The sequence below is a fragment of the Nothoprocta perdicaria genome, unplaced genomic scaffold, assembly GCF_003342845.1.
Source record: "Nothoprocta perdicaria isolate Ctin4 unplaced genomic scaffold, notPer1 scaffold_11, whole genome shotgun sequence".
NCBI classification, from domain to species: Eukaryota; Metazoa; Chordata; class Aves; order Tinamiformes; family Tinamidae; genus Nothoprocta; species Nothoprocta perdicaria.
In genome coordinates, this window is record NW_020454205.1 from 4,013,007 (window position 1) to 4,037,993 (window position 24,987).

Below are 24,987 nucleotides of genomic sequence, written 5' to 3' on the forward strand. Positions count from 1 at the left end.
TTTTTGCTGAAATGCAACTTCAGTGAAGTCAGTGCAACTTCCTCCAGCAATTCAATTTCAGAGCTTAAGATTCAAATGGAAAACCAATACAACTCTGGAAAAAAGCCAGGGTAGGAAGCAAGGTCTATAAATTCATCATCATGTTAATATCATTATCATTTAAGAGAATGCTTTTGCTCAGATTCTTGCAAACAGCAGCAGTTGCATATTTAGTGCAGTTGCATTACTCTTTGTTTGATTATACCAAACTACATACATGTAGCAAAGGGAGACCCCAGAAATTGTGAAAATACTCCCGTGAAACTGGTGCCTGCTATTTAAAAAGGACCCAGTTAGGAGATTCTTGAATGTGTTAAGAACTAAAGAAATTGTTATTAAAGCAAGACATACCTACTTGTTGATACCATTTGCAATCAGGTATTTAAAGAGTAGCTTTTATTCATAGAGATGCACATGAGCCATCCAGTCTGGCTAAGTACTAACTAAAGTGTAGACTCCCCGAATTTCATGGCAATGGAACAGTTGTATGACTATCACAAATGCAAATCTACGCAAAATGAGTAAACAGTGTTCAACATGGCGTTTTGAGCATTACTAGTAGAGGAGGGGAAATAAATAGTATGTTGATTTCTACTCTATGTTACTCCAGTGAAATCCATGCTACCATCAAAGTGTATGCCAGCATCAACTTGACATGCTTACAGCTTTTCTGTACTTCTTGTAAATTTTCACATTTAATGAAGAAAATTATAATTTCAGACATGTCAGCTTTTGAAAAAAGAAATTAAAATCTTAAAAATCAGTTAAAATTTCTGAAAAATCTACCTGCTTTTTTCCCCTAGACATTTAGACATTTAAATTACTGTAGTTTCATCTAATTTCTTTTGTTGACAATCAGCAGAAAAATGATTCAGTTTGCTACAGACTGAATTTGATTAATACTATTAAATCATGGAAAACTTTGGACACTACATTTGCTCACAGTATTCACTAGTATAGTTTTTATTTCATATACTTTTAAAGAAAAAATTGGATTATGTTTTAGGGATTCTTTAGTGTGTTACTGAGTTGGTAGTCCTAGGTGTTGTGATCCATGTAGCATGGACAGGAGGCCCAGAGCAGTTTAAGCTCAAGAGAAATGAACAAAGAACTAAGTGTTAAACTTTCCCTGGGAGCACTGAAGAATCATCTGGATGATGACACAAATTATATAAAATGAGTGATTTTCAATCAGTCAAACTATAACTACCATTTCTAAAGAGCAATTAGGGCCACAGATAAAACAAATAGCTGAAGCCAAACCTGTGATTATTATAATCCTCACTCAGCAGATCCTCACTGGGATGTGGGGGGAGAGGTGGTGGGGTTTCGTTCTCTCCATTGCCACGATCAGACAGGGGCAGCTCTGAAATAAAAAAAGTGATTAAATAAGCTGGAAAAGAAAAAAAGGAAAAAAATACATTAAACCACTTCATTGATCAATGACTGGAAGGCCTCAAGCAATGCTGAAGTTAGTCACAAATTATTCAAGTCCCTAAACTAACTAAACTAAAATTAAAATTGTGCCAAGCAGAAAATATACCCTTTGAGATCTCCTGAGGAGCTGATCTGCAGATTTGCATACGCATAATTAAAGATAAATATAGGGAACCATTGTGCTTATAGCAAAGTTGAGTGCAAGGCCCGGATTACCCTTTTCCACTTGATCTTTTGTATAACTGCAGCCAAACTGACCAGAGCCTCACGGCTTCATTCCCTTCAATAGGGAACATCTACCTCCTTTGTAAGAGAACTGCGTTCCCAGCAAAGAGTTCTGGAGAGGAAACATTTCTGCTTCCCCAGAGCTGCAGAGAAAGCAGGCAATTTCTGAATTACAGTCTTCCCCTTCCTAATATTAAGGTAATTCCTTCTGACAGAAGACAGTCAGTTTATTCTGGAAAATTACTTTGGACTGAGAGAAAACGGGACTACTCAGTTAAAGGAGCCTGTGGTTTACTCAGCAACAGCGCTTATGTAACTGCGCCGAGCATTTAATGGCACGACTCTTGTAGGCCAGCTCACTGCTGCGTCCTGTAAAGCCGCCGCGCAGACTTAAGCTCCAGTCTTAGAAAATATCTGTGCATTTCTCCATGTGGGGCACGTCTTCACCCCACCTGGACTGAACAGCAAACGTGGATACTTGATACTGCTTGGATGCAAATGGCAGAGGAGCGATTTAACAGTACTGACACATCCCTCCTCCATGTGTCCCAGCTCTTTTGTTGTGCTGAATGCTGCTAGGGGTGGTTTCTGTTTTCCTCCCTCTAAAGACAATTCTGCAAAGTATTAATTGAACTTCAGAGGAAAAGGGTTTGCAGGGAGGGAGCAAGCCAGACAGGATGGGAGTAGTTAAAACTCCCTCCTGGCAAGGTGAAAAAAGTCAGAGGTGAGAGAAAACGGGCTGGTGTGGAGAAGAGTTCTGGGGGGACCATGGGGAGTAGGGGGTGTCTGCGGGCAACGCACACGTGCAAGGGCGCCCTGCTTCGGTTCACATCCATGGAGGCTGCGATTTAAAGATGGGAAAAGTGATGCTTGCACCATACCAAGGCCATTTAACAAAGGGAAAGTAGCACGGTTCGAAAGGGCTGCAAGTGAACTGGAACATGGAGAGAATCAAGAGATTCAAGAGAAAACATTCTCTCATGTAAAAATGTTCCCAACTGCCAAAATAAGCTGGCTGCTGGCTCTGCAGCAGGATATCACGTGACTGGAAAGGAAACGCAGGTGGAATTCCAAGGCACTGGCTGCAAGCGACACACATGGAGGGCAGGGGAAATCCTTCCCAAACTGGACACAAACCTCTGTGTGTGCCCGTTCTGAACACCAGCCCCGGGAAGCCAAAAGGCAAACAGCCTTCTAGAGCATTAAGAAAATCAAGTCTCAACACTCCATCTCACAGAGATTCACGGGTGACACTACAGTCCAGACGCAGCCTTGACCTAGGATGTCTCTAAACCACTGACTGCTCAGAGCAAGAAGCCTGGTGGAAAAGCCCCGCGCCACCGGAGGCACTCTGGGCTATTTCCCTTCCCAAACGCTGTCTGGGGACGGGTCTCCCCAAGCGCCGTTCCTGGAGCAGCCACAGCGGGCACAGGAACACGCCAGGAGCCATCGCCGGGGCTGCGGCTCCAAAGCAACCAGGGCAGCAGGAAAGGGGCCGGAGAAGCGAGGAGGGAGTCAGGGCCCCGCGGTCAAGGCCTCGGGAAATGATCTTGGCAGGGCCAAGGCGACCACAGGAAGAGCTAACCCAATAAGTGCATGCACTGCATTTTCAGATATTAAACACCCTTAGGAGGGTGAATGTTACAGACTGTAAGACACGTGTAATATTATGTTCTGAGCAAAATGTTAATTTTTAAAATGCAATTTAAAATTTAACTTCCTCTTTTCCTACCTTCACATCATCACACATGTATGAAATCATGCAATCTCTAAATGCAGATTCTTGTACAGCTACAAAGGTTTGCCTCTTTATGGGGGCAGAGATCGTTTATGATGATTCTACTGCTCAACTGTCGAGATGGCACCAATTTCCCTATATCCCCATATTACACAGGGTTATAAGAAATATGTAAGAATCTCTTAATGAAACACATTCCAGTAATCTTTCAGCACCAGAAACGTAAAGCTGCTGGCACCGAAACATTATTTCTCAAAGAGGTTGTTCTAAAAAATGCTGTATCTGCGCAACAGCTTGGCAGCAAAAAAAGTGAGGACCTGAAGGTGGCAAGTATTATTCATGCAAAAATAGAGCAAACACTGCCATTTCAGCATTGGATCAGCCTCCCTGTCACCCCTTCCCCCCAAACTTCTTATTTAAATATCCACAGGCAAGACAAAAACGTAATGTTTTGGCTGTAACCACTTCTCCCCAGACATTAGCTTTTTTTTGCTCATGTATAATAAAAAAGGACTCTTAAAACAGATAGTGATATTAGCAGGCCAAGCTGCAGTGTATTTTTGCTGAGCTTTTAAGAGCTTTATTGGTAGGAGCACTGAATGATATTGGAAATAACTTATTGGAAAACATTAATTGGGAAAAATGGCATTTTATTAAACCTAATTCAGTTCTTGTCATTAAATTCTTGCATGAGATCCAGTCTTAACAACAAAAGATTTTAACATATCTCTAAATAACCACCATACCTCCACATCCAAGATATGGACAGAGCACCTTAAGAGCGTGCAACGGGACTGTTGCTGCTGTCATGAAAATCCCCACCTCTCCTGCAGCTCATTTGCAGATGAGGGTCCAGTCCTCACAGTGCTTCACTCTGAGACACCCTGAAGGGCTGAGCACTTGATCCGAAACAACACCAAACATTTCTTTTCGAATGAATTCCTGGCAGCTAAGGGATGGGTTGATAGGGAGGTAAAAATCGGATCAGTATTTCTGCAATGTGCAGGACTATTGGAGGGCCAAAGTGCAGATCTCTCTAGATTGAAGTCTGATGCCATGAACATCTCGGGCCGAAAGAGAACCTATGAGGACACACGCACACATATTGATCATTCCTATAGTTCTTTAGGTCAGTAGTTCTTAAACCCTTTGGGCAAAATAAGCCATCGTCAGCCCCTAAAATGTCTTGCTCACTATTATGCCATTTCATCACAAAAAAAAAAATACTGTTTTATGAGTTAACTGTAAATTACTCATCATGATGTTCCGGACCCTCGGAAGCACCGTTCTCCCACAGATTTTGTCTTGAACTTTGAGTAACAAAGTTGCCTATTGCCAATCACTTGTACCAAGGACGGACTTGCGTCTTTTGAAAGGCAGCGTTTAAAGGTATTCACTGCTCCATGATGCTTTGGCAATGGCTGACTCTCTAGGACAAGCCAGCTCTGCAGATGGCCTTTTCTCCCTGTAACTCCAGAATTCAGTAGAAATTGCACAGAAATCTGCAGTTCTTTCATTGGATATTGATGTAAATGCAAACGATGAACCCTTAAATTCAATGGAGGCTTCTCTTGAGTTTACAGACACAGGCTCTCAGTTGGCTTTGTTTAAAATCACTCCACATGGTGAGCGTGACACTATGAAATCAAATTTTACAGACTACCCAGATTCCACAGGTGTCCAGGGAAGGCAAGGGGGGAAAAAAGCATAATTCATCTCCAAATTTCTTCTTCCCTGAGTATTTTGAGCACATGCTTGGCATGAAGGACAGGACCACATTCCCCCATGGACAGGGAGCAGACGGGACAACCTCAACTTCTTAAAATGTGCAGGTAACCAGAACCTTGCTGAGCCAGGGGCAAGCAGGACAGCTTGAACAGTCTGCCATCAGAAATGGAAGCAAAGAGGAAAATAAAGTGCTTTGACATATATATATTAACTTTTTTTCACACATTTAAACTTTCTTTGTGCAATGCCCTACAAGCCTGCCAACATTTTAAGTGATGAATCTATTTCTGATAAGGGACTATTTCTAACCTTTAAGCAAACTTTATCATTAAGTCCAAAATAAGCTAGTAGTAGTATAATGCTTTTGTATAAAATCATTTATCTTATAACAAACTCAGGACATAAATCTAGGAATTTGATAACAAATCATTGTATTCATTAAAGATATATATAAAATAAACATTTTGACAACATATATTTTGCACTCATCATTTGTTTTTTATCCAACCTTACGTGTTGGGGCAGCGAGCTCGAAACTGTTACTTAAACTGGAATTTGTGCCAGGAATCTAATTCACAACTTCTGAGTCAGCTCTCCCACCCTCTCTAGATCTTCATGCCTCCAAATAACATAGTGAGCACTTACTCTAATTAACTGCTTTTTTAGTTGCTGTGGGTTTCAGATAAAAAAAAGAAAAAAAAAAAGGCCATAACTTACTCTTTCAGCACAAAGGAAGACTAGACACTACCTTTCAATCTGTCCTGAGGGCTGCAAGTCACAAAGTGCTGAGGAGCAGCATCGTTGCGTCGAGGGGCTGCGATGGGACGGCTCCCCTCAAACGCTGGTTTCTGGAAAGCTCCCGGGTCTGGCCGTTCCTAGGGAGAAAAGCAGAGGCAGGTATTGTTACACCACCTGTAAATTCCCAGCTACGCAGGGGACCGGTCATCACCGCTTGACTACTCCCCGGCCACCGCTCGAAGGGTGAATGTGACAGCCATCTTCAAAACAACTATTGGCTACTGCCAATCAAGAAACAAGACAATAAGTAGTCAGCAACAACCATGAAGAATAATACACAGAAAGGAAGACTGTGTTTCTCTCCCTGACCCACAACTGGCTTCATTCAAATCCTCCATCTGGGAGGGCAGCTTGTGACACTGTCAACACAAGAACACGGGCGATGCCAATGGGATTTCTCTGGCAGCCAGCTGGTTCCCTTCGCTCCGAGACTGGGCACATATGTTCTCGCGCTCACACGGCGGAGCAGCGCTGCGAGGAAGGAGTTACACCCAGCTCCCCAACGCAGGGCTTCTGGCTAGCAGCTAACCCAGCTCCTGTCACACCTCTAGGCAGCTTTGCTTGGGAGATCCCCCCCCTCATATGCAGGCCATATCGCTTAATTCATTCTCCTGAGCAGTTGCTCTGAAAAGGGAGGAAAAAAATTAAAAAAAAAAAAATCACAGTTTCTAAAACTGGGACAGACCCAAAAAGACGTTTCTGTACTTGTTATTCAGGGAAAACACAAACCCACACAGGAGAATATTATGGCTAGTATTCAGAATAACCTTTATAGGTTCTGTGGATTTATATCTGTGGTTTTTTGAAGGCATCTCCAAGTGACTTCTATATTTAAAGTGCATTTTCATTATGCCAGTGACTGTTTACAATATAAGTATATCATTCCTTAAATTACATGCACAGTCACATCTACGGAGGAAATGCAGGCACAAACCCACAGCACTTACTTGTACAGTGGTGTGGGATGTTTAAGACGTTGCAAGTGATGCCTGCAAAGCAGTGCACAAAAAAGGAGAATGCGATAAATCTCCCTTGCAATGGGCCTTGCAAACTCCTTAATAAATAACAATAATAGTTCTGGGGAAAAAACAACAACAACAAAAAACCCAGCTAATCTCAGAGCACAAAGCAATTCTGCAAGTCTAATGGTGACTGTGGATGCAAATCTAGTCTCAGGGGACAGGTGACACATGCAAAGTTCTCCCCTCTCTGTACACTGTGAGCCCTTTGAAAAGGGTACTTTGAACCTCTCTACCAAGGGCCAGAGGAACCAACACCACACACAGTTCCTCACAATCATGTTTCTGCTCTCTGCTTTGAATTCTGCAGGTTACATAGGGTTCCTTGTGCCAGGAGGTCCACATTTACTCCTCCCTCAGGTGCACTGCTGGCTAAATCAGGCCGCGCAGCAGCAGAACTACTACTAAATTAAAGCCTCCTACCCAGTGGGATAGGCAGCCCTGAATTAACAACAACAACAAACCTGCTTTCCCAGCTCTTTGATAAATGACACAATCGATATCCCAACAACTGATCAGTAACCGGTATAATTAGAGGATTCAGCTTATAAAACTGTCATGCAAGACCTCCATTAGTGTCCTGACCAATAAAAACAATAATGCATTTCTAAACGCATTCGGCTTCCCCCAGGTTGAAAGGCAGTACTCGGGAAGCTGCTTTGGGCAACGGAAAAAATGGGCAACATCCCATTTCTGCTACGGTCTGCAGACTCAAATGGAATTACAATTGAACCTCAAGCCTATCAGACAAAAATTAATTTCTGTCTAAAATGAATTTGATTCAATCAAGGCTTCATTATGCATTCTTCATATGGCATGAGTCAAGATTATTTACCTTTCATACATTTGGATAAAATACAAAACTATACAGTCAACCCCCACGCCCCCCCCCCCCAAAAAAAACCCAAGTTTTTATGTTTTTACTAGGTCAATCTGATGTGCAGCTGGAACGCTTCTGCAAAATTTGGTTTTTAATAAACGAAGAAAACTAGCAGCAGTGAGCTTTTGAAAGCAAGCTATCTTTCATCTGTCACAGGAATCCACAATAAATGTAACACATACTTCTTGATTCTTCCTTACAGCATAATGCTATGGCACATCGAAAGAAAAGCAAAAATGTGTTTTCCTCTAATATATTCCAGAATTACTAATGAATATTTTTACATATTTTCCTGGCAAAACAGACTGCAGAGAGGCTTGTGCAAAATATTCTCCTGACAAAGTTAGAGCAGAATGTTCACCAAGTAATTTTCTTCTAAATATATTTCTCAATCAATCTATGATGGTGGTAAATCAAATAGAAATACAATCAGTGAAGTGATAAGACTTAACTGTTTATACTGCAAGACACCTGCATACCCTTGGCCCTCTCCTTTATTTTGTGTGAATTCACCTACAAATGGGATTATTCTCAACACCTCAAAAGGTGTAAGTAAGGCTTATTAAATAAAAGCTTAAGGACATCTCTTGAAATCTTGCGCTGGAATTTATTAGTTTTTCTTAATATCACATATCAATATATGTTTTAAGGAACTGCACAGCTGTTGATATTCCTGTAAAATATTTATTTGAAGGTCAAAATTAAAACCAAGATCGTAGTAAGTGAAAGGTAGCAGATTTAGGATTCAAACCTCAAAACGTACAACAGAGTGAATGAGCACACGTATGTGAGGGGGAAATAGGAGACGTGATGAAAACAAACCTTTTTGAAAGCAAGTTGTGAATGACACAGGTCAACTGATATGAGGTCTAGAAAACTTTATGTAGAAATTTATTCTCTTCTTACCTGGCTTAGGAATATTTTACGTTAATCAATGCATAAACAACTACCATGAAGGGGCAGACTCCATCTGACCACAGAAAGTAAAATATGAATTCTTTGATGGTAAAAATGAACTGGAAGAAGCATACATAGAAACAACATGACTTTTTAGACATAGTAATAAAAAAAAAGGAAGAATAATGAAGTAAAACCCAGGTCACAGTCAGGACACTGATCACGACAACATACTAAATCAGAGGAATTTCCATCACCTGTGTCCCAGTTGTTCCCTGAGGAGCGAAGAGATGGTCAAAATTACCTCACTCCTTTATTAAAGCTTTTTAGGACTACATTATTTTTGCTTTAGAGGAAAGTTGCAAGAACAAGAAAATAAAATAGGAGGCAACTTTTAGCAGGAACAGAAAGCCCAGATGTGAAGCAGAAACACTGTTGGTCTCCACAGAGGGAATTAAGCCAAGAAGTTTGACAAAGTTTTGCCAGGAGGAGCTCGGTGACCAAGTCTTTGGCCACCACCTCCTGAACGCAGACACAGCAGAACTGGAAAGGCATTTAGCTCACCAACATTTAGCACTTCACCTCTGTTTGGGACTCCAGCCTCCGGAGAACTACGAGCTGAATCCTCCCACGAATGTTGCCCTCCATGGACATGGAGCGCCTTAGAGTCTCCATCGCTTCATGATTCGACTTGCCCAGGAGGGACTCCCCATTAACCGCAACAAGCTGGTCATTTACTCGCAAGCGACCATCCTACAAGCAAAAAATAAAACAAGGAAATGCAAGAAAAATTTGGCATGGGTGCTATATACAGGAAATGCAAGTGCAGACAACCAACCAATATTGCTTTGTAGAAAGTAAGAAACAAAAGACCACATAGTATCAGCTCACTAAGAAGGGTAGGAGAGGCGTGGGGACAAGAAAAAAATTTGTGTGCACATTAATTGACCAATGTTTTCTTCTATTCCCAGCATATTGGGAAGAGTTCATAAGGCAATTACACACACACACATGCAGATGCTGCTGCTTTTTTACATATGCAATTTAATTTATACCAGTCCTAGAAAGTAGAAAAGAGGAAAAGGAGCTTTCAGTGAGTTAAAAGGAAGCACACCACAGCTCTTAGCTTAGCCACTGCAAAACCCTGAATGAGCTCCAAAGTATATTTTAAGTATATTGTTATCTGCTATTATGATCTGGTAAGAAATAGAGTTCGCTCCAAAATTATTTTGTATTATACTCTCAGTAGTGTTTACCTTGTCACAATTACTGTGCCACCATATGGGGAAATGTTCTCAGTTCAGAATGGTCATTAAGACTTAAGCATCCAGATTTTAATTAATGCTGTTCATGTATTTTAACATCCAAACCTGCTGCCAATAACCAAATTGGGGTTGTGCCATCTCAAGTAGCCTGTGCTTTGAAAGGAGACATTTAGTTTCATTGCCAGAATTAGCTGACATTTGTGAGTGTAATGAAATTGTGGACACTGCTATTTTGTGATTTAGGAGTCGTATTGCTATTGCCATCATCATCCGTGACGGATTTCTTCTCATATATACCTGTACCATGGACTTTTCTCGCTTTAACAAGAAAATAAAGTCCATCTAATTAAGAGACCCAAGTCTCTTAGAGCTTGTTAAGTTCACAATTAGCAAGTTAGCATCAGACCTCGGCAGAAGAAAAAGGGGGAAGAGACTGAAGGAAAATACTATAAAAAGGGCAGTGGAGAGGAGCAAAAAGCAGGAAAAACTTGGACAGAAAAGCACTATCTTGGTTAAAAAGAATTGGATTCAATCACAGGCTCATTACATATTCTCCGTAAGGCACTCGTCCGAACTGTTTACATATCTCACACATCCCAGTAATCCAAAATACATATACTTTTCAATTTTCATTTTTTTCTGCCACTACGCTGTTCAATTAACTCTCCTAGGGTGCCTGCCAAGTCTAAGTGATCTGTGCTAAAGTGAGTTACAGCAGCTGTGACAAATCCCGTTTCCCTAAGTGATATTTTTAATGGAACTGGGTGCCACGCACGTTAGTGCAGCCGAATACAGATAGCACGAGGTGCCACAGTGCAGGGGAGCAACAGCATGGACCTGAAAACCAAGCTCGGCCCGGAGGGGAAGGGGCACAGAGACAAGGAACTGGAGGATGAGTCACTCGGCCAAGGGGGATTGAGAGAGGGGGGTGATCTGGGGAGGGTGGGAATGCCAAGAGCCAAGGCCATTTGGAAAGGAGGTTGAAAACCCTCCCACCACTCTGCTCCGTGCTTCCTGCCAATGTAAATTTACACAGAGCCAAAGTCACTACGTTAACCCCACCCTTCTTCTACATACAATGCGATGCCATCAGACAGGCTACAGCTGAGGGAGAGAAGAGTTAATGGTGTCGAACAGGGAGTTTTATTACTTGCACATGTTGCAGCGCCTTTGTGCTCTATCAAAACTTGCTGAAATGAATGGAGCCATTCATGGCAGCAGGGGTTTGGAGCAAAGACAAGGTTTTTTTTTGTAAGTCTCTTTAAAACTTTGAAATTTTTACAGTTCCTTATGTCCTCCTACAGCCTCATGGGCTCTTGGATTCCATTTTTTCCTTCCCATGGATAAACACCTATGAGTAAATATTTGTTAAAGTTTCTTACAAAGGTAAATACAAACACATTTTCAAATGCATCTTAGCATGACTCCATTTCTGAGCATGAAACAACACTAAAGATACTGCCTGTTTTTCATGAACCTCAGGAACCTCTGATTTTGCCAGTTCTTTGCGTTGCTTTGTCATTCTTCCATATGAGAACTTGTATTTCTTCACATTTTAATAATGTCAGTTCTTAAAAGATCTTCTTTGACCTATCTCCCTTCTTCCCACCCTGCCCCGTACTCCACTTAAATGCCCAACTACCTCGTGGTGCCCTGAGAGGCAGCGGGCTGGGAGGCAGCCGAGCGCCGTTTGTTGCTGCACGTGACGGGGTGGAAGCCACTTCACAGAGAAAGCACAAACTTTCCGCAGTTTCAGGGACTGAAAACACCAAAGTCTAAACAGCTTTCAAACATACATTTGCACATCACTGGTGTTACGGCCTGGTTTAGAAGACTGAACTGCAAGACAATCTGCTTGGCTCCAAACAAGCTAAATGTTGTTTTAACACGTTTTTTTCTTTCATCTCTGAAAGGTAGGCTTCTCTGTGGCGCCCGCGCAGCAAAACAACATTTGGCAGTGTAGCAAAAACACTTCTGAAATGGCATCTCCAAAACTGCAAGCGAGCTCCTCTCCAGGTGCTCCGGCGCGGGGTGTGTGTGGAGGAGCTGGGCACGGGGAGAACCTGCCCAGGAGCTGGAGGCTGCGGCAACAGAACCTGCCCGGGAGCGGGAGGCCGCCATGACAGGCCCGACTGCCCCGGCAGAGCAGGGAGGTGTCAAATTCCCCTTCACCGGCTTCCCGACAACCAGGAAGCCATCGCTACTGGAAAACCAGGATACCTTAGGATGGGTCAAGCTGAAATCCCTGCAGCTGAGGGGCAGAATGATGCGTTTAAGCCCAGTCTGATGCTCGCTGGGCTTCGCAGGAAAGGCTCTGTGCAATCCCAAGTATTCTGGGATTCTGCTACCACCTCGCTCAGAGTTGAGGGAAACCAGCCAGGCCGCAAAAATTACAAAAGCAGGTTAAGGAGGGACATGAAGGGACAGTCAGTGAAAGGATGGACTTTGATCTCACAGCATTAGAATTCCAACTACAAATATTAAGGCCTATGATTTCAATTTCCCTTCCGTTTTCGCAAATTCCTTACTGACCTTTGCAAAGCTACTAACACATTAAAGCTAAATCAGTACATTACAAATTTGGAAAAAATAAATAAATAAATAACAAAAGTTAAGTCTCTTCAGAATGATAACAGACAACACCAGTCAAGCCAAATTAGACACAATGCTTTCTCAAAAAAAAAGGAATAAAAACTGGTGAAAGAATTTATGAAATTTGGTATTTCAAAAATGTTCAGACAATATTAAATATTAGAAGGATCATACTTACTTCGACACTGAAGCAAAATGCATTGACCTGCCTGTTTTATGTCATCTTCTAAAGACAAATGGTGAGTGTATGGACAGAGGGTCTTTTAGTTAGCTTTGTAACAATATAAAAAGAGATCTTAAATTCCAAATGCAGAAGTAAGACACAGTAAAACAATTCTCCCATCCAAAAAACAGCAAACATTAAGATTTCCCCATGACAGTTTTTCCCAAGAACATGTGGTACACTGAAAAACAAACAGACATCCTAAATAGGATTTAGGATCATCCTAGGTCCTAAATACTTGTTATCAGAGACTGTTACAATGAAGAACATGGAAACATACTCTGAGCAACTACCAAATGTGGGAGAAAAGTCTTTGAATTTAACAAATGGCTACAAGAGAGCTTTCAAAATAAGAACAAGCACAGATTTAAATACATATTCGCATGCTTTAACAAAATATAAGGAATTTTAGTAATGTTAATGCCCACCGATTGTTTTGTGCTATACAGAGGTCATTAAGCAGCAGGCAGACAGCTATTTCCAGGCCTCTGCCACAGTAGCCATGATTCTGAAGACACATTTTTCAAAATGCATCAAGCAAAGAAGAGGTGAGATTCTTCTGAAGGTAGGCTAGAGCCTCAGCTACTTTTCCTTGCTCAGGAGGAATTCCTGCTACACTCAGATCCTTCACCAATGAGAACTGCATCGGAAGAGAGCTACGACACAGGTCACAGGACTGAAGTTATCACAAGACAGAATTATCTCCGGCTCGTGGTGACTGAACACAGCAGCTGCCCGTTTATATAAGAGCAGGCACCAAGTCCTACTTCATTAGTCTGGCGGCTGCTCGGGCCAAAACAAACAAAGGCAGAGGACCAAGTGGCAAAGGAGCAGGACTCGGGAGGGTTGTCCCACCTCCCCGTGCCCGAGCAGCCCCACGGCCCCTGCAAACTTGGCTACTCCAAAGGACAAGTTCAGGATGCACAAATCAGGCAGGCCACGCATCTGGAAAGCGTGGAGGGCAACCTCCTTTTCACAGTAAAACCAGTTGTACGAGGCAGCAGACACGTAGGGAAATTGAGTTTATCCAGCCCTGATTCAGCCAGCTGAGCCCATAGCCCATTTCTGACACGCACCAAGTAGATGAGTTCAGTCTCTTGAGGAAATCCAAGCTTTGAAATTACTGTGAGACTGGGATGAGTAAACAGGAGCAGGAGAGTATTAAACATTCACATCAAAGCTAAAGTCTTGATTATTGCTATTTACCAGCTACTGTAAATAGATGCTCACGAAAGTTATAATGCTGTGAATTGTCTAACTCAGCAGGCGGATGTCAGCACAGGAATTCACATAAACTGAATTAAAAAGTATTTTTGTAGAAAAGAGAATTGCAAGGAATTGCTGAGACAACACAAAGAAAAAAAGTTGCCTTCTGGATCTACAACCGCTAAGCAAACTAACCCCAAAAGACTATAATTTTTCTTTCTAATTCCAAGAAAGCTACCTTTTTTCAAGTCTTACTTGGAATGAAAATAGAGTCAATGGAATTCCTAAAGTTTAGGAAGTAATTCAAGTACTTCTTAATCACAAAAATGTACAAGAGTCCCCATGTGGTCCTTAAAGGCAGCAGAACATGCCATAATACTGTCATTTACTCTTTTAATTCCCCTCAGAGGCAACTGGTAACTGCCACACAACTAATGACATCCCCAGCCAACCTGCATTTTGACTAGAATAGCAACTAGATCTGGAAGAAAATATAAAATTATTGGGGTGCTTATTTCCAGCAGATATTAAATACATAAACCCTAAAGTCACAGAATTATCGATTCCTAATTCCTGCAACCACAAAGCAAGTTTGCACTTTGTTGGGTTTGTAGGTTGGCCCGTGCCACAAGAGGCAGCCCCAAGCAAGTGCAGAGGACACTGAACACAAGCGTGCAGCTCCTGGGATGTGGAGCCCAGCAGCTCAGCAGCCTGTCCTGCTGCCTGGCACCTCTGCCCACCACCTCAAAGGTGCAGGACGCCTACGGAAACCAGCAGCTCGGAGGCAACAGGAGAACGTTTTGGAAGGCAAAGAGAGCACCTGGAGATGACAGAAGCAGATACAGAACAAGAAGAAAGCACTGGAGATGGGTATAAAGACCCCTCTCCATATTTAGCATTTTGAAAGTCTGAGCATTTCAAATCTGAGAAGGGCTTCCCCTTGCCCTCTGCCTTGGCTCACAGTTCAGGCAGTCAGCACACACTCTCAGCACACACCTAGATGCACGTGTGCAGGCAGGGGAGCCCTCAGCAGAAAGCATTGGCAGTGCAGCACAACACCTCATGTCTTTCAATGAGATGCCTCTGCTGACTGTCTACAGACTGCCTACAAAGTCCGATACACATATCTGACATTCCAAAAAAGCTTCAGAAAAGAAAAATCTCCTAAAATACAACAGACATGCAGTTTAAGTAATTCCAGTAACCATAACTATCAGCAAAATCATGAAATAAAACAAGTCAAAATTAAAGAAACCATCATGTTAAGCAAAAATCAACACAGACGCTCTAGTCCCCCAAAATACATTAGAGATTCCTTGTTCTAATCCACAGGACAGATTTTTAAAACACATTATGAGAAAATGGAAAGCAGAACCCCTCCGGCCTGTGCACATCTGGGAATCCTAGCCCACATCATCTCCACCTCCCAAAGACACAACGCAGCATGTGGGCATCTGCACTCAGAATTATGCTCTTTATTAATACATAGATGCAATATATTGTTATAGAATATTTATGAAATGTGCTTTATAGAAACAAAGCTTAAACCAAACACTGTGCATTTATACACACAGTGTAATACACTGTGTTGATAAATATATATTTTTTTCAAAATACACTATTTAGAATCACAATGCTTTCCGAGTACAAAAAGAAATGCAATCATCATTATCATTCCTGGAAGTTATCAAGCCAGATTCAGGACTGAACACACTAATGTCTGAATTCTAACAGTCTAGGGTTTTTTTTGCATACCTTAAAAGCAGCACCTCCATGAATAACGGACTTGATGAAAATCCCAAGATCAGCTCCAGTCTCCCGAGATTTGTTGCCTTTTAAACTCACACCGAGCCCAGCAGAGCCAGAATCGTTCAGAGGAATCTCAAATGTCAGCTGCTCTGTGGTTTCTGGGGAAAGAATACTGCAGTTTGGCTCTCCTTTCTGTTGGGAAAAGTAAATATGAAAATATGACTGAAAAGAGGCACAGAAATAACACAAACTGGTTTCACAAAGCTATTAAAACAACAAGTAATAGTCTTTCTTTCGACAAAGCAGTTCAAAGAACCACAGTCTTATATCTTTAAGACTGCATTTAGCTGTGATTTAGTCACATGATGTAGCCTAAAATGTTTTATTAACAATACTTAGAAATATGCCTAAATAGAAGATAAAAATAATTTAGTCTCACATATTCTAAAAACAAAGTCATAGGAGAATATAAAAACCTGACACTTATTTTAAATGAAGCCGCATTAAAAAATTAAGCCATAAAATTCTCACTGTCTTTACAGCTCACAAACTGTAGCAATAGTTGTAATGGTAAATCCCATTCCCCACTGAAAATTGAGTTACCTTCTTAAAAAAATTATCCTTCCCTGAAAGCCTGGCTACAGAAGGAGGTTGGTGCAACAAAAAGGAGGGTGAGAATTGAAAATGCAGCCAGCTACTCTGCACAAACCCCACTGTGCATACTTCTATTCCCCACAGCTTTCTTTTTCTTTTTCCCTGATGTGGGTTAATCCAAAGATTTTTGCTAGATTAGATGGTTGTTTACAAGACTGCAAAGTCAAGAATCTGTCTCGAGGAAAAATCAGAGACAATGTTCTTTTACTGTAGACTATATCTGCAGTTTTCTATTGGTTGTGGTTTTTATTTTCTTAAAGCTATTTGGAAACTAAAAAGTAAAGAACCTCTAGCATGAAGCATTCATACTGGCATTCTGCACAAACAGGATGGAGCAGAGCATGCGCATAAGATATTAGTGCAAAAGACCTTTTTCATCACATCCAGTTTTATTTCACATTTCCTTTCCCATAAGGCAAATTGCTGGTTAATATTTCTTGCCATTTGCATTCTTCTACTCTTTGTAATACTAATGTTGAAAATTAATAGGAAAAAAATATGAAAATGGAGCACCCAAGTAGAGATTGAAAAAGATTACTGGGGCCTGTTTTCAAAGTCTTCTGTAAAACTCCCCCAAAAGAGGCCACATGGAGGGAGTACTGTGCTAGCTGGGCCAATCCTCCTTACAGCTAATGAGGAAGGGCCATTTCCAGGGAATACGCTGCAGTTCCCCCAGTATCAGCATGGCCGAGATTGTCAACAAAGATGCCAGCAGCACAGATGGTTTCTCAGCAGCCAGGGTAGTCCCACATTCTCTTCATCTATTATACTGTCGGATCAGAAGTGGACAGATGACCTTAGACAGCGTAAGCTCGACAAGCAATATGACCACAAAACTCAGGGCAGAAACTGAGATCCTGGAGAAACGATAAAAAATAGCAGCAATAACCCCTGAGTAAACTCACATTTATTTCAAATGCCACTTCACTGATGAGAAGCAGCTACCAGAGGCCACAGAGAAGCCGCATGACCCACAGAGCTAGGACTATAAACCTCAATCCCAAAATATGATGTCTACACCACACACAAATTCTTCCTGGAATATAACTACATGATACCAAGTCAATACAATTAACCTAACTGCCAAATATAAAATGACATAGCATTGACACTGATAACTCTCTTTAAAGTAGCACTTATCTCTGGGGCTTGTGCTACTCATCTGCTCTCCTCCCTCTGCTCACTAGAGGCAGACGATTCTCAGTCACAGATAGGACATTTTTTATTTCGCTGTGGCTAAAGAGATGTCCTAAACAATCTCTAAAAAACCCACAAATTCATACTTACTACTGTGAACAGAGAATGAAAAATTGTAGACACTCCTGCTCCAATTGACTTTAGAAGAATTAATGCCAACACAGAGGCCACTGAATATGATTTTAATCTCAATGTTTTGCATTTAACTTTCCCAAGCTCTAAGGGAAGGGGTACAGGCTTTTTATTTCTTAATAAATGTTTTCCAGATGATAGAGAAACTCTTAAGATGAGGGCTATGCAAAAGGCATGTCCTGCCTGGACAGGGAACATTCTTCTCAGGTCTCATCCCAGTCCCTGTAGCCCTGCAGGACAGACTATTGCTCCTTACTTCACTGGTCCCTTGGGCAAGTAGTTCCTTTGGGCTGCTCTCCCCAGCTGCAAGGTTGGGTGCAGAGCTGGAATATGAACTGGAGCACTGGTTCCTACAGTACAAACCTATACACTGTCACAACTTCATCAGAAGCACTCCTGCTGCTCGAATCCAGCTGCAGCCTTTTATTTCAAGGTCCAGCACCAGAAGGGGAGACACTAGGGCTTCTGCAACAGCCATGGGGAGGATCAAGGATCTCAGACACCCTATCACTCAGCTTTGGGAGAGCAATCACATTGCTGGCTTTGCTGGGGCCCTGCTACCACCTTCACATCCACTCGCTGGTCTCAGCAGCTTGGAACTTGTGAATCTCCAGTTCTGGCATCTCCATAGTCTCCCCAGGAGTCACAGGGTCCATTGTAGGCCTTCATCTGAGGCAGACTTTCTAACCAGTCCCAGTTTATCCTTCAACTGTAGCTCAGCAGCACTTACAAGTCTTACTCCCCACACTCCTATCCAGTATCATTCTTTCTCCACCTATCGTTATCCTACTACCACTCCTGGTTTCCAGAGCTCCCCTTGCCTGTCCTCAAGAGGCTATTTCTCTAAACACAAGGCAGGTTCCAGCCCCCTGCCTCTCCCTCCACACGTATCCTGTATTCTCCACTTAAACCACAACCCCTACACGTCTTGTCCCTTCTGAGTATTAACAGGGGTTTTCTTTTCCACAATACCATGACCAGAGCAGTGAGGCAGGTTCTGCACCACAGTACATAAAGGTGCTCTGCTCTCAGCGCTGACACCTACTTTTATGAGACATTAGTCATTAATGTTGTCTCAGTATGAACTTGCACTTTGTATAAAACAGAATTTGGTCACACTCATGTCAGTTTTTAATGGATATGGCTGAAGGCAAAGATCAACACAAAATTCTGCAATTATTTTTGCAAGGGAAAATAAAAAGTATTTCTTACAAGAAAAACAAGAGAGAGTAATTTTTCCCTAACTTATTTCTCTAAAGTATCTAAACGGTTTTACTTTAAGCTCCAAGATGTATATTAATTTCAAGTTAAAAACCCAACGCATTTGTTGAAACAAAAATCATAAAGAAACAAAGGCAACAGGATCTGTACAAGTCCCTCAAGCCCATGGGTGAATATAAAGCTGTGCAAGTGAGTCTGGGACTGATTAGGATGCTGGCCTCAAATCCAAGCATTGCCATTCTTCTTGTAGCTCGTCCCTCACCCACCACGGGATGTGGGCCCCAAAGTCGCAGCCTTCCTTGGTTATGTCAAAACCTCACTAAGGGCAGTACTAGGGTGTAAGGTGCAGGAAACCACCCCTTTGCTCCTGGAAAACGCTCCATAGGAGCCCTGGTTTCAGCTGCAGGCTTCAGGAAACAACCTGGCTGGAGTCCAGAGGACAGCAATGAAACTATCTTGTTTAACCTTGTGAAAAAGAGTCTAAAAGGGGACCGAGTAATTGTCTTCAAAACACGTTACAATAACATTCCTCCCCTTTTTCTTCTCAGGCAATTTTTGACATAAGAAATAGCTTGTTGAAATAGCAGTCAGGGAAATGTCAGCAAGACTTGAGAAAAATTTTTACCCTTGATATCTGGGGAAAAACAGACCGACTAGGTGGTCTCTCCATGTCTCCCACTATAAAGTTTACCAAGATAACAATATTGTATGCAGTTTTATATAACCGAGTTAAACTGAATTGTATTTAATATTATTGCAAATAATTTGCTAAAAGCAAAGTAATAAAAATGTGACCCTGTTGTTTCATGTTATATAACATTTTCCAGCTTCATGGACATAATTATTCCATGTATTAGGTCTTGTTAGTAATGTACCAGATTATTGTCTGCATGCCTGGACATGTTATCTATCAAATTGGAGACATTAAGATGTATTCAGCAAGACACCAGACATGTATAGTAAATCTTTGGCTGTATTAAGTTTCCTCTGCTTTCTCCAGTACCTAATTTGGAATCCATAACATTTCACTACCATTTACCTTGCTACAGTTCTCAGGGAAACATGGTTTCATCACACAGAAACCTCAGTAAATTTAATTTCAATTTAAACAGCTGCTTTTGTCTATTACTGGGGAACTCACTAATCTTCCCCAAAGCCCTTCACAAGAGCTGCTTGTTCAGTGTAGCTAAATTTGCCTAAAAACCTCTCTTTTGTGGTGTTTGTATTCAGCATTGCCCTAAGATCCAGCTAAAGTTGATTTTAAATAACGCTGAACTTCATTTAACAGTACTATCGAAAATTATCTGCCTATGAGGGAGTGTGAATAACATATCAATGCTTTTCCAGGTACAGATATCATACCCCATGGTATAGAAAAAGGTGACGCATGTGGGAAAAAATGGCAAATAATTAATTATAAGATCAAGTAAACTATCTTTATTCACTTAAAATTTTCATTTCCTATTTGTTGCATGGCATTTGACACCAAGTGCATGGGTATTCAATCCGTGAAACCAATATTTGGACTCTATGGTACAAATACAAGACTGAAAACGTTTCTCTCTATTGGAGAATACGGGAGGAAGCAGAAAGAGGGGAAAAAAACAAAAGAAACGATGAGGGAGAAACAGGAACATGCTATGTAGGGGCTTGATTTTATCCAATACTCGCTAAATGGTTTCAAAGTTTTATTCTGACACTGCTGTTCTGCACAAGGAATGCCTTCTCCTTGCTGGCCAGAAAAGCTCCAGCCACCCTGAAGTTAACAGCTCATCAATTAACCGCTTCATTTGGGCAACTAATTTCATGAGCGATGGTCCTGTTCCCAGCGAATGCAGGTATGAATGTTAATTGCTGCTAGTAACTCACAGAGCTGAATTCCTGACGCCTCCGTTTCCCTGACATTGCTAAAACGCTGTCCCAGGGCATCGATACTTCACAACGGAGCAACCACCATGAACTGAGTTATGGTCTGGGCTCTAGCAACTCCACTCCAAGGCACCAGACCTTGAACTCTATTAAAAAGACTTTTTAACTCAAGATCATCCTCGACTCTAAATTCTCTTAAAAACTGAATGAACGAAATGATCTGCACCATATAAATTCTCAGACCAGGAAAAACCTTACAGATTTCAAGATCACAGATACTTTTTTTGTGTTATAAAATACTCACCCAACAATCGCATCAAATTTTCTCCTTAACCAAGGTAGCACATCAGCACTTCAGGCTTTAAAGGGCAGCTACCACTGATATTATCCTCTACTGCAGATGTAGGTAAGTGGCTCAGTGTTAATATGATAAACTAGGAGTCTGGCACGTAAAGTGCAGCCGGGCAAGAGATGGGACCGAGATGACCGGCGCTCTGAGACGGCCTGGCCCATATCTCTTTACCTAGGAAGCTCAAGAAGCATTTGGTTAACTGACATTCTGCCAACAACTACTTCTTACAAGCACATCTGCACTACAGATTGTGGGTTTCTTAATTTAAAGACTAAAATAAAGGATTCTTAATATGATCTAAAATTTCAGGGGGATGCGAGTCTCACCAACACATTCCCCATCGTAATAAAAGACTTTTAGCCTTCTCTCGTGCCTGCAACACAGAAACTACTCAGTCACCAGTACCAACAGAAGTGTAACCTTTGTGAACTGTATTTTCCCCCTTTCATTTAGTCCATGGTAATACCTACTAAACAGTGTGTCAATCCTCTATCTACCATGGGACACCGCTTTCAATTAGTCCTTTTATTTAATTCTACAGTGCCTGTTCTCATTGACCACTGCACTTTTTATCTGCGGATTTATGATAATCTAATGCATATCTCTCCCTGGAAAGGTTGCCTTATTTATCCTTATTGTTCTTTTGCCAAAAGCGAAGCTTACAAAAAAATTAGCTCCCACTTAAGCCAGGAAGGAAATAGCATTTGTTTAACACAACAAGAGACCTTTCAGTACCTGTGTGATGCCCTTGACCAACACACTATTATGGTCTCTCAATATGCTGCCTGCCCCTTGTCTGGCTGCTCATTTCTGATAAGAGATGCCAACTCCCTGGAGCGCTATTCAGGGCTGAGAGCAAAAGGCAAAGGACCCAGGAGGGTTATTTTCAAAGGCTTATGAAGGAAATAAGACATTTGCATGCTTTTGCAACGACTTGCTGCAAAGCCCTGTGTAAGTTAAAAAGCTGTATTTAAATTGCGGCGCCACATAGCTATTACTGGCAGAAAAACTTGAAAAGGAAGATATCGCCTTATTTGCACTGTTCTTTATGCTCTTTCCAAGAGCTTAGCCACAATTAAGAACTACTTTGCTCACAGCTCATTTATTGAAGCAAATCTACAAAATCTGCACAGTATTTTGTAATGGAGATAGGGTAATGCTTTTCAAAATAGTACTCCGAGGTAATGCCCTGCTGTAATCTTGTCACAATCCAGTAAATAACCCAAGTCATTGCTGCGTATATCCATCTTCAGCACTTTTGACAGATGCTTTCATACTGGCTTCTTTAAAACCATCTATATTCCATTTTGCAATAAAAACTAGACGGTCACTAATGGCACACCCCGTTAAGATAAAACCAAAAAAAAAAGCAGCAAACCCACAGAGATATATTATACTGTACTTGGATTCTTTTCGCATTAACATAGCACACTAAGAATTTGTGTCATACCGGATAAAATGGTTCTGTTTTGAATTATCTAGACTCCCTGGAATTATAGCTTTGAATACCGACAGAATTAGATTCAGCTCTTCATCCAAGGCTTTGCTGTTTACTATTTGATGCCACAGGAGGCTTCAAAAATGGAGATCCTCCAGTTGACTCCAAATACATAATCAAAATGCCACAGCAAGTTTTACACAAGGAAACAGTTTGTCCCTGTAAGAGAGTTTTGTCCTAAGCAACAACTCAATATGACTCCAGCTCCTCAATGCTCAAAAATAGTCTCACTTAACCTTTTACTTTACATAACCATAGAAAATAGAGGCAGACAAATTACATCCCAAAATTAGGTATGTCTCATGGTGCAAACACCCATCCTCATCCCAGTGCTCAGATTAGCCATGTGCTTGAGCGCCCTGCTGTGTGGGAGCCTTAGCAGTTCATTTACCTCATCATTTAATTCCTAAAATCTTATTGCTTACAAAGGTATGGGAGACTGCATGGTACTTCCAAAGGGAATTTAGGATTGCTGTTACTGTATACTTATGGAATATATTGCAATCAGACTGCTCACAATATTGTGATGTACAAATCCCACTCTCTTCTGGCTTGATTTATTGGTTACTGTTTTAAAAGGATGTTGAAAAAGCACTGCACAGTGTGTAGTTCTTTTATGTCAATTTTTACATTACATTTTACATTAAGTCAGTTTGAGGAAAAATCTTCATGGACTCTAAGGCACAGGGACTTTTAAAGCATTTCATGCAGCATTCAGCACAAGCCTGTGTAGATGGCAGGGTACTGCAGCTGCCAAGGAAATTAAAGAACTAACCAAGATTTAAGACAAGTAGGTTCTGTAAATGTGGCTAAGTATCTAAGACACATGCTCTGTTGAGAGACCCATTTCCAGCCTGAGGTGCCCATCTTGCTGCTTTCATTCACCACGGCGTGCTGCCAAGCAATTGCTCAGCTAGCGATGCCATCAAGCAAACGGCTACTCTGCTCTTGCTCTGAGGGAGGGCCCCTCTGAACTCAGGAGCTTTGGGCAATAATCCCATAAGCAAATATAAAATCCTATGCCATGGACAACATCACGCTTCTCACTTGCGCTTGTCCCCACTCAATTTTTCTTGACCGGCAGGATACCCCTGGAAGTTCTTGCTGGCAATGAGAGCCATCATCCCTAGGTTTGGGACCACTCTTTTGATGCTCCCCATATTTATTGGAAAGGGGAAGTCTAGAATCTCAAAGGCAGCCCCTGCTGGATTATAACGCTCCTAATGTCTTGAGAAAGCGGGGCTAGATCCAGAGGGAATGCAGCCCTTGAGACTGATGGTCATTAGCTCATAGAAAAGCACAAGAAAAATGTTTGCCACATTTGTAGCTGTATCAGCACCTAACACTGGCAGGGCTCAGTTGGCTACTGAAAAACGGTAGACCAAGGAGAGAAAACATGTTTAAAATACCTGAATTACTCAGGTAATTTATTGCACATTGGAGAAGTTGGGAGCGCCTCCAACAGTCAAAATGAGAGGGTACTTTTTGCTACACCTGCTGCCATAGGGACAAGAAAGTCAAGCTCCTCATGCTGTGATTCCTTCTAAGGAGGAACCCCTCACTGTCTCATATAAGCAGTAAGGTGACTAATTAACCGTGTCTCGATGCGGAGCGGCCAGGACTCCGGGCTGCACTGAACACGAGCAACCACGCTCTGCAGTAACTGCACCAGCGGAGAGGGCTGCACACCTTGCACGAGCTGCACTGGCTTCCAGGCTAACATGACACGGTTGCAGACACAAGCAGCACTGCTCACCCAGCTATTCCGGACACAGGGAATCTACGACCCTCAAACCAGACACTGGCTCTCAACAAACTCTCCAGGGCCAGCAGGGAGAGTGCTTGTAGTTACATGGATTGCAAAGTGATTCCAGATGAAAGGGGCCATGTGCGCTCATGATTTCCCTCTCTTTACCACGTTCAACAACTCAAGTGCTGGATCTCATGTATGTTATTAAAATCCAATATCTGTATATTGACCTATTTTTCTAATAGACCTTTTTCCCCCCTTGAATAGAGAGAGTGCAAGAGAAAATTGGTACTTATTGGGATTATCCTGTGCCTGAAATCACTTGTCCATTTCAGGTTAATTGAGCATTACAATCACTGCCTAACCACAAAAGCAGGTGCAAAAACAGTTAAGTCCAGGCTGAAATTTCATCTATTATTTCCTGTAGATAAAAAGGCAAGAAACAATTAAGGGGAAGCAATAGAACATAAGCTTTGAATACTAAAAACAAAAAGGACAACACTTTAGGCAAACAAGTT

At 41.7% G+C, this 24,987-nt stretch overlaps 1 protein-coding gene across 1 annotated transcript in view; it reads right to left on the reverse strand.

Moving 5' to 3' along the window:
- The window catches only part of PARD3B (par-3 family cell polarity regulator beta), a 343,703-nt gene that overhangs the window by 150,584 nt on the left and 168,132 nt on the right, over nt 1-24,987 (reverse strand). The window contains exons 11-14 of the mRNA XM_026048404.1: nt 15,803-15,988; nt 9,344-9,514; nt 5,916-6,042; nt 1,303-1,405 (exon numbers count right to left, since the gene is read on the reverse strand). Coding sequence (XP_025904189.1) covers nt 1,303-1,405; nt 5,916-6,042; nt 9,344-9,514; nt 15,803-15,988 — 587 coding nt within the window. The remainder of the gene's footprint in view (nt 1-1,302; nt 1,406-5,915; nt 6,043-9,343; nt 9,515-15,802; nt 15,989-24,987) is intronic.